Raw genomic sequence first — 11049 nt, forward strand, 5'->3', positions numbered from 1 at the left:
CATTGAAATAGATTTGGTTATACTTTTCAGGAATACTTACATGATTTTTTTCTCCTCATGCCTCATTTTGTTTCCTTTCTGTTTCCTTTTACTTCCTTCTGTTTCCTTTCACTATATTATATGAACCATTGACAACTGCTCATATTTTTCTATGCTTGGCAAATTACTTTTATTTTGAAAAACATTCATAAATATGTTCCCCACAAATAAATGCCCCACTCCCAAATCTTTATGCTAGTTTTGATCAGAATATCATCAGTGTCTGTTAACTAGACTTGAACTGAGCACTTTTTGTCCTTTTCTATCCCTGGGTTTGTTTTATTTATATTTTATTTAACAAAATGTGTAGACAGCTTAATAAAAAAAGAAAAACAATCTAAACTGCTAATGCAAAACAGTATGAAATGCATATAAAATCAACAAAGTCTAAAAACAAATATAAATAATGAAATTGTTTTTTTATGATGATACTGTGGAATAGTGAACTATGTGAACACCTTTCCATGTTTTTTTAAAAATACCCCCATGGGGTGGGGGGGTAGGGAGGTAAAAAAAATACCTGAGGTGCCAGTACTCATATATATTGATAAAAATGCTGTGGGTACTGCTACAAAATGGTTGCCATGGTACTGTGAGCAGAGTACCAAAATATCCTGCTGCTCCCTTTTCCTGAAATTATTGTGTGATTTTTCTCAATTCTTAATTATTAATTTTCTTCAGTTTATACTCTACTATCAATACTTTCCCCCTTCACATATTTTTTATTTATGCAGTTGCATTCATTTATTATTTTTTTATCCAGTCTGGTTTTCTACAATTTCTCTCCCAACTTTAAATAATTACTACTCTCAAAATACTCTCCGGATGTAGTTTTCAAAGTGCCAGTGCCTAGTTCTCTTATTTTTCTTCTTTCCTGAGATGTACAATGGTTTCAACTATTTTCCAAATTCTGTCTCTCATTAGTCATTCTTCCTTGTGCAGTTACTTTCTGAAATTATGTTTTCCTCGTGTTAGAAACTGGGTGGAAGTTCAGTGTGTAACGCTCTTTCTCTCATAAAATCTACAATGGCTCTGAAGAGCTAGTTGCAGTTTTTCAAATCAACTGTTGTTTATTTCAACTGTCACCAACTGCTGGTTCCTCCCCTTTCATAACCGTCAAGGCTTTTTAGTGTTTCTAGAATTTGTTTCCTATAGGAGAGTTCCCACCCCTCATCACTCTTTTGAAACTTTTGTCTCCTTTTGTCTTTGTCATTTTCTTTTTTTAACAAAGCACGGGACCGCTAAGTTTGCCGTTTATAGGGATGATGATTACTATCCCGAATGGCTCAGGCACCATATAAAAGTTAAAACAAAGAAGCAAATTGTGCCCACAAGTTTCAAATCCAGTAAAATGCCTCAAAAGAATAGACACAATATGATTCTGTTGTTTCACATTAATTAAACAACACCAAAAAATCCTACCCTCAATCCAGATTGTACAAACAAAAGAACAGCACAGAAGAGAGAATCCTGTGAACATACCTTTCTCTACTTTATAGGGGGCAGATATTATTATTAATTAATTAATTAACCCTATAAAATTTTCTTGGTAACGAACAGGAAGCATTTTTTAAATGCAATACTGAGCCTAAGGTTGCAACCCTTTTTTTATGACCAGGTTTAGCTTTCCCTGACATTCTTCTTAATGGAAAGGAAAAGTTTTGATTTTTGCATGTCATTCAGTGGCTAATCCACATCATTTACATAAAAGGTTTTTTGTTTTTTTTAATACTGCCTTTCCATTGTCAGGGCAGTTCATAAAGTAGTACTGAAATACAGTAAGAAATAAAGTAACGGCCTAGAATTTCAAGTAATTTCAAGTGCTTCTCTAAGGATTTTCAGGGTCTGCCTGTCCCTCAGCCTGCTACATAAAATGATTCACCACGACCTACCAGAATTCCTGAACCTTTGAGGGCAACGCTTCTGTCTGCGTAAATATGTGTACTTTTAGAAGGAAGGTTGGGTACGAATCAATAGAATTAAATAAATGTATGCTTTGCCAAAATTCTAGGGAAAACAGCAGGGCATCTATACATTACTTTTTCTAATGGTCTTTCCTGAATTCTGTAGAGGAATTGTAACTTGTATTGCCTTTCTTACCAACTTGAATATTTGATTGACTGTATATATTTATATATCGTTCATCTCCTCCCAATAAATATCAGAACTTTAAGAACACATGAAGAGCCTATCTAGTCCGGGATTGTTTTCACAGTGGCAACCAGATGCCTATGGGAAGCATGCAAGTAGCTTATGAGAGCAACATCACTCTCCCACTCCTTATCCCCAGCAACTGATATTCAGAGCATACGGCTTCTAATCCTGGAGGTAATATAGCTGTTAAAACTAGAAGCCAGTGATCGTTTTATCCTCTGTGACTTTGCCTATTTGCTCTCCAAAGCTCCTTTTATAGACTTGTTTGTGGTGACAATCTCGGACTTCTGGCAAATCTTCAAGCAGTCTTCTCACAGTCAGCGACTACTTTTTCCACGTGTCTTCATTTGCGCAGTTGTGTCTCATTTTATTTGTTCTTCAAAGTCCACTTTTTAAAATCCATTTTTTCCTTTCCCCTTCAATTCAGGTGCTTCCATAGTTGTCCTCCATTCCTCCGTCTTACCTTTTTTTTTAAAAAAAAAAAAAAAAAACCTCCTCAAAGCTTGCTTCCAATCTTTCAAACAGCAGAAGGTTTAAAACTCTTGTGGCTACCGCTTTTCCAATGCCCTTCACTAGGCAACAACTGCCATCTCCAGGGAAACTAGATCAATAGAGGCGAAAGGGAATCTCAGGGTTTATGGACAGATGACAGACCTCTTTCCCTGCAATGTTTTGCATTCCATTTCATCACTATTTGATTTACATTGTAGGCAAGGCATTTCAAGAGAGCAAGGTATTCAAATCAAATGTCATCATTCGCCAATGATGAGATGGTTATGAGCTAATCACTTAACGCATGCCATCATTTCAGTCTAGTAAAAATCCTTGAAGGGTTCTCTTTGTGCTTTTTAAAATTCCACAGCTGCTGAAAGACTTTCTTAGTACGCAACTGCTTGGCTTATGCATCTGGAACCAAGCTTAAGCACTCCTTTTCATGATTACTTAAAAATTGGAACAGCTGGGAAGGGAAGCTTGGGGGGGGGGCTTTAAGCTTTGAAGCAAGAATTACAAAAATAGTCAGGCATTAGCACCACAGCAATGAGCCACAGTGATTTCAAATGGTCATTTTAAAATAGTGATAATGCTTGAAAAACACTGACACGGAATACATGGCTTTTGTATTTATACAGTAAATAAAGCAGGTTTACGCCATTAAATCCAAACACTCTATTTTTAAAGTAATTGCATAGCCTGTGCTTTACAGTTCACCTCATTCTAGTCTTTATGTGGATAGGGGTTTTGCTCACAAGATTAATTGCTGAAACCTGTTTACAAGAAGAGGTCAGGGGTTTGGATCCTATGCACATTTATGGAACTGAACTGAAAATGTCGATTGAAGTCTATATAGGATTTCAGGCATGACTACTGCGTCCCATTGCTTTCAGTGGGACCTAAATGCAACTAAGGGCTTATCCACACTTACCTTTGCTCTGCTCTTTCCAGGTACCATCTGCGCTTTAAAACTCCCTTTTCCAAGTGACCCCCACTTGTTTTACTCTGGAGCCTTCCCTATGAAAACCCTCTCCTTCAAGCTTAATTGGAACAAATGGCAATCCTTTGAAAACTCAAATCGACAACTGTGACAATTGAGCACCAAAGAGCAGTTTTCACAGTGAAAGCTCTGGGGCAAAAAGAAAGGAAGGAAAGCACTTGAAAGTGGAGCTTTTAAGCACAGATAAGTGTGGATAAGCCCTTTGTCTGGATCCAACTCAACATCCATAAGAGAGGGATGTGGAAGTATGTGCTTGTGTCATAAGATCCATCCCTTTTCACAGTAAAGGTCAGCAGAATAAAGTCAGGGCTGTTTTGCAGGAATGCATCATCCTGTTGTAAAGCACATTTGTATGTACCTTGTGCATTCTTTTGCATGTTTTCTGCCTACAGGATAATGAAATGAGTTATGCTTCCCATTTCATGTATTTGATGTAATGATAGCAAGCAGATACAGGAAATCTTGGAATGCATTAAGTGATTTTCTTCCATGCAAGTTCCATGTTGAATCTTATACCACTTGCTTTGAAGGCAGGAAGCACAGCTCATGCTTCCTATCCCCCTTTTAGCAGGTAAATTAAGCAGATATTGTTCTACATAAATGCTCCCTTGTTCTTTGTCCCATGTAAAAGGCACTACCATTGGCAAATTCCAGGCTCTGTCTAGGGATCATGGGTTTGTGCCTTAAGAAGAGCACCTCCTGGAGGGGACTGAGTGTTGCGGCTAGAACAGTTAATCTGCATTCAGAACAGGGCTATGTTGAGATAATGACTGTTATGTTTATGTAACTGTTTCCTTCAGTGCTAGGTGTCATTGGCAAAGGGACTGAGGTGTCATGCATAGATTCCACCCACACACCCATTTCTTGGCTGTGATGAGAGGACCCAGGTGAACTGTTAGGAATCTACAAGTGTGCGAACACACCCACATACATTTAAATCTACTAGTCGCTTCAAAGTTCAGAAGAAAATGTTATTTGTTTGGAAGTGAGAAAATGAAGCTGCCAGCCAAGGCCTGAGAGCCTACATAACCACTTCCCAGTTGCATGTCTAATCAATGGTGACTGGAGGAGTACAGCCTTTAGAGTTGTGGAGAAGAGAGGATTTCAGCAGGTGCAGATTTTTTCACACCTGTACACCTAGGCAAAATATGCAGTTCCTAAATGATAATCAAGCTCCTTGTTCACCTTTGCTTCTGGTCATCCATGCACTGATGGATCCCCATGCTAACCCACCAACTCCTGTTCACATCTGGACTTGTCAGGAATGGAAATTTCCTGGGGTCTATTTCTGGAGGCCATGCTCTGTCAACAGCTCTTTGGCAGCACACGGAGTTTGTGTCCTGCCAGGAGAGTATTATTGTATTGAGCTGAGTTGTTTAATGTCAAAAAGAGGAGGCACCTAGTTTTTACGGGCAAAGCACCCCAACAACAGACATTGATAGTTCCACTGAGACCCACCCCCAGAGGGCAGAAAGGGCGGTAAGGTGGATAGACTGTAGTGTGGCTTATTTTGGTAGCCAGATGAAAAAGAGGGAAGGATTTCTGTCCCTTTCACAGAAGTGGGGAAAAGGGAATTTGGTCATGCCAGGATTAAGAAAAGCTGTACATTATGAAAATTTCACTTCTACATAGCTGCTTTTCAGTTAATTATTCTATCTTGGAAAAGCATGGGACACAAAAGTAATAAATAAATATATAAACTTGGCTTTTGCACAGGACTGGATATAAAGACAATACAGAGACCACAGTTTTATCAAATTAAGTGGACAATTGCTTTTTTAAAAAATAAAAAAGTCATATACAGTGAAAGTCAAACACAGTCACACATTACTTCAAAGAGAAAATTTCTCTTTTGAAAACTGGATTTGTAAAAAGAAAGTTGAAAGAGAAAGTAAACAGGGTCAAACCTCCCCAGAATTCTTGTGGGTTCTTCAAAACTGCAATAAACCGAAGTTCAGCCAGAATGTAGCACCAAGGCCAAGAGGATGTCAGCTTGGTTAACAAGCAAAATCAAAGAAGGTATTAGAGGAAATAATAATAGAACCATAGAATTCTAGAGTTGGAAGGGATCCCGAGATTCATTTGGTCCAACAACTTCCCTACAAGGAAATATTACATATTTGGGACTCGGGTTTAGGAAAAAGGTGAATGGGGGTGGGGGAGCATGGTATAAGAGTATAAAATTATGCCTTGTGTGAAGAAAGTGGATAGAGGGGGGATTTTCCTCCATTTCTTGTGATACTAGAACCTGATGTCATCCAGTGAAGCTGAATGTTACAAGATCCAGGAAACGCAAAGAAGTACTTCTTCACAGAGTGCATAGTTAAACTATGAAATCTTGTTCTATACGATTTAGTAATGGTATAAACAAATTCATGAAGGATAAGGCTACGAGTAACTACTAGCCATGATGGCTGTGCACAACATCTAGTATCAGGCACTATGTCTCTGAATGCTGGGGAGCACAAGCAAGGACAGTGCTCTTGCACTCGTGTACTACTTGTAGGCTTATCATGGGTCATAGGCTGGTCACTAAAAACAGAATACTGGACAGATGGGTCTTTCATCTAATCCAGCAGGTTCCTTCATATATTCTTATGCTCCTTTTGAAGAATTTTTGTTGGAAACCAAGACTTCTGGCTCCTCGCTGTAGCTAAAATGAATATACAGTATATTGGGGTCAGTGGGAAGAGCCATGAGCTTGGAATTCTGATTCCTAACGTCTATAGCAACATCTTTTGAGTTGTGTGAATATGTTTTAGAACTGTAGAAAAGGCACAAAGCCTTGAGTCAGCCCATCTGACATTTCAACTTTGGGCATCTACTGATTAGTTTGGGAAAGAAGTCAGACCAGCTGTTCCCCAGATGTTGCATGCCATGTAGTGGTCAGAAGCAGTGCCTGATTTTTTTTTTTTTTTGGGGGGGGGGAGGAATGTCAAATATATTATGCCCATCTCAAAGTCTATTCTGTAACCTGTCCCAGTTCATTTCTAGAGGTGGGTAAGCCATGGCTCACCAGTGCTTGAGGCTCAGAAAGGTGCATGATTGAAGGCACTCTTCTCTTCTAATCATCACTCTGGCATTTAGAAATGGACTTGAAATATTTTGACCTATACTCTAAGCATGCAAGTGGGCACATGGAATGCTTTGTCTCTCATGCCTGGACCTGTTCTGGAGGCATCTACCTCCAATCTGTCCTCCAACCATCAATCTCATCCTAGTGAGTAAACAAATTAAGCAGGCAGGCAAAGAGAGGCGGCTGCTCGGAAGTCTTTGCGGGTAGATGGCTGCATGCCTGACCTTTCCCTCCGCCAAGCCCAGGTGCTGCTAATGTGGTGTCAAGTATTAATTACCTTCCAAATGAGGCCAGGAGGGTCAGGCTATCTCCCTGCAGCTGGTTCCTCCTAGAGTGAGAGGGAAGCTGAGCAGAAAGGACAGAGGAGAACCCTTCTGGGAGGGCAGAATTTGCAGTTTGAGCTGTAGATTGATTTGTTGGTATAATGTGTTAAAGAGGCAATAAACTCCATAAAGCTTACTATCAAGACAGTGTCATCCCAATAGGCATTCCATATGTGCCATTTGTCATGAATATTCCTGCCTTGTTAAGAGTGTAACCATAAGGAGGGGTCATAGAATCATAGAATTGTAGAGCTGGAAGGGATCATCAAGTCCAACCTCTTGCAATGCAGGAATCTCAACTCAAGCATCCATGACAGATGGCCATCCAACCTCTGCTTAAAAACCTCCAAGGAAAGAGAGTCCACCACCTCTCATGGGAGTCTGTTCCACTGTCAAATAGCTCTTACTGTCAGAATGTTCCTCTTGATGTTTAGTCGGAATCTCCTTTCTTGTAACTTGAAGCCTTTAGTTTGAGTCCTAGCTTCTGGTGCAGGAGAAAACAAGCTTGCGCCATCCTCCATGTGACAGCCCTTAGGTCAGGGCAGCCCTTGGCAACATTTGACCTCGACAGAGCCTAGTCCCTCCTTCCCAAATCCTGGTGCCTTGCTTATCCAGCTTTGGGAAGACAGCATGAGGGTGGCAGGGGTGTGTGTCAAATTTTGACCTTGCTGCCCCCTCCTGAGCAAAGCTATAGTGTGCAGCCCATGGGTACCATTTCGAAGTACCTTTGTGGCCCATTTGGTATGAATAGTTGGACTGCCCTGCTTTAGATATTTGAAGATGTCTATCAGATCTCCTCTCAGGACTCATCTACACCGCTGCAAATACTTTTTAAATGTGTTGTAAAGTGCAATATACAAATGTGACCCTAAATGGTGACAGTGAACTATGCAAAACTCAAATGTATTTTTCAGAACTTTTTTTAAAAAGCATTTTGACGGGGGTTTTCTATGTGTGTAGATTCCATCTCAGTCTCCTCTAGACTCTACATGAGTCCTAGAATGTGTTTTTACTGCTGTGGCTCAACCTTGAAATATTTATTAATACAAACAAAGAAGGCTTCTGGAGCATGTGTAGAGTGTACTTTAGCTAGCATGCAAGGAAAACCTGTCTACAAATTGCAGGAATGTAGGTCATTTCCTGCGACCTTTCAGCATGCAGAATCAATAGCTATGGAGCAAGAGGAAAAATGATGGGGGCACAGACAGGGCCAAGTTACAAGGCCCACCCTAAACATATTCTCTGAAGTAAGTCCTATTGGTTTGAGCTGAGTCTTCAATAAGAATGCTTAGGTCTGCAGCTTTAATTTAATCTATTATTAATGTATTAATTGCATGTGGAAACTGCTTTTCCTTCAAGTAACCATAGGTATCCGGTAGTGATGGGGAGGTGAGCTACTTGTTGCGGGTTGCTGCCCTTGCTTCCCCTTCGTGCTGCCTTGGGCAGTGGGGAACCTGTATGGCTCATGAAATCCTGCTGATCATGTGAGATTCCTCTCTGGGCTTCTTCTTTTTTAAAAAAGCCTTGCCTTGTTAGATTAGAAATAAAGCCAGTAACCCTATAAGTGTATACACAGTGCTCTTTCTGGTAATAAATAAATAAATAAATAAATAAATAAATAAATAAATAAATAAATAAACAAACAAACAAACAAACAAACAAACAAACAAATTAGGTCCCGCTATTCATATATTGGTAAAAGCATTGTGGGTTCCAGTGCAAAATGGCTGCCGTGGACAGAGAAAATAGAGGTGCTGCTAATCGGTGTCAGTGAGAACTATCACAAAAAAGGCCTAAAAAGGTAAAGGTACCCCTGCCCGTACGGGCCAGTCTTGCCAGACTCTAGGGTTGTGCGCCCATCTCACTCAAGAGGCCGAGGGCCAGCGCTGTCCAGAGACACTTCCGGGTCACGTGGCCAGCGTGACATCGCTGCTCTGGCCAGAGCCAGAGCCAGAGCCGCACACGGAAACGCCGTTTACCTGCCCGCTGGTAAGCGGTCCCTATTTATCTACTTGCACCCGGAGGTGCTTTCGAACTGCTAGGTTGGCAGGCGCTGGGACCAAGCAACGGGAGCGCACCCCGCCGCGGGGATTCGAACCGCCGACCTTTCAATCGGCAAGCCCTAGGCACTGAGGTTTTTACCCACAGCGCCACCCGCGTCCCTAGGTGCACATAAATAAGAACTAAAGAACAAATCTAATATATAAAAATAGATTCAACCATAAAACTAGTAGGAACATGTGCAGCAATAAAATATCAAACCGCATGCAATAATCAGCCGAAAAAAAACCGAACACGAGGAGCATCTTCAGTGACTCACTCAAACGGCCTGGCACTGGCAAGTCTCCTTTTTTATGTAAGAGGCTTGCAGTGTTGTGACAACTACAGAGTTAAAAACAAAGCAACCTGGGCATCAGGGCGGGTCCAAGACATTTTGCTGCCTGAGGTGGAACAGCAAATGGCACCCATCTCTGGTCAAGTCAACATGCATAGTGTCCTAAACTGGCACCTGAGGCAGGAAATACCACAAATGCCTGTCCCTGGGAATATAATAATAGCAATAATAATAAATTAAAATGTAACAATTTTCTGCCCTTCTATCAGAGGTGGTTTTAGAGTAGTGTGACTGGTTTGGCTGCAGGGGGCGCCACAACAATGCTGTAGAATTGAGTGTGAGAACCCAAAGTCCGCCATCTCTTCCATTATGCTCAAAGTCAGCTTCCTGAGAGGAGCATCTCACTCGACCTAACAGCAGGGCTGATACAGGTAGGCATTCTAACTTAACATTGTACCCAAAAGAGACAAACAGATGAGTTTACTCTGCAGTCCGGACTCCTGTTTCCAGTGATAATTAAAACAATACATGAAGTGAATTCAGCCGGGCATTTTACCACATGTTTTGCATGACAACCTAGGTGTGTGCATGCCTAGCTGTCAATACATTTTGCTAATGGAGGCAGAACGAGAAATGGATCACCCAGTGCAATGCAAGGTATACAGTGGTACCTCAGGTTTAGTACTTAATTCGTTCCGGAGGTCTGTACTTAACCTGAAACTGTTCTTAACCTGAAGCACCACTTTAGCTAATGGGGCCTCCTGCTGCTGCCACGCCGCTGGAGCACGATTTCTGTTCTCATCCTGAAGCAAAGTTCTTAACCTGAAGCACTATTTCTGGGTTAGCGGAGTCTGTAACCTGAAGCGTATGTAACCTGAGGTACCACTGTATAGCACCCAAGATCAGTCAGGTTCATTTAGGACCTGAGGCAGAAGAAACCATTACATATTGATAAAGTGGAGCTGGTTGTGAGGGGGAAATGGATTGCAAAAGATTTTAACAGAGTATTGCTGCTTTGGTTGAATAGTCATTGTGTTTATCCACTATACATTTGAGGTTTGCAAAGGAAACCAAGACTTTGTCTTTTACATTTCCTGATGTTTCAGATCTACTGGTTTACTTCTTTTTTTATTTAAACCCACGTTAACTAAGAATAATAGTTTATGCATATGATGACATGAATGGCAACTTTTCCAACAATCTCACAAGATCTTTTTGCGTTGCTATAAATGCCTACAGACCTCCCCCCCCCCCATAATTTAAATACCAACACCATTGATTTATTAATCACCTTCTAAAGAAGCATCTCAAGGCAAGCCACACAGAAGATAATTAAAACAGTTAAAAACTCAAAATATAGCAAAAAAATAAAATAAAGCAAGTCTAAAACCATAACAGAGTAGACACATGTGGCAAAAATCCATTTATCCAACTAAATGTGGGTTAGCCTCCTCATGAGTTGCGCTAGATGATCCTCAGGGTCCCTTCCAACTCTACAATTATATGATTCTATGAACTACCCAATGCCAGGCTGGCCTCATGAGGAAGCTAGCTGGTATTTTTCCCAGCCCTTGTTAAATTCATGAATTTGTGACAGATAGGTAGCCGTGTTGGTCTGCCATAGTCAAAA

At 40.8% G+C, this 11049-nt stretch overlaps 1 protein-coding gene across 4 annotated transcripts in view; it reads right to left on the reverse strand.

Annotated features, from left to right (window-relative positions):
* The window catches only part of LOC307201422 (putative serine/threonine-protein kinase SBK3), a 28583-nt gene extending 24506 nt beyond the window's left edge, over positions 1-4077 (reverse strand). For 2 of the 4 annotated variants that reach the window (XM_079950629.1, XM_079950626.1), the window contains exon 1: positions 41-1901. In XM_079950629.1, coding sequence (XP_079806755.1) covers positions 41-59 — 19 coding nt within the window. In that variant the 5' untranslated portion in view covers positions 60-1901. Of the gene's footprint in view, positions 1-40; positions 1902-1931; positions 2102-4043 lie in introns of those variants that run through there. The other 2 variants (XM_079950627.1, XM_079950628.1) reach the window with 2 other exon arrangements.
* Between the last annotated feature and the right edge of the window lie 6972 nt (positions 4078-11049).

The sequence above is a fragment of the Podarcis cretensis genome (assembly GCF_951804945.1).
Source record: "Podarcis cretensis genome assembly, chromosome: 13".
Classification (NCBI taxonomy): Eukaryota; Metazoa; Chordata; class Lepidosauria; order Squamata; family Lacertidae; genus Podarcis; species Podarcis cretensis.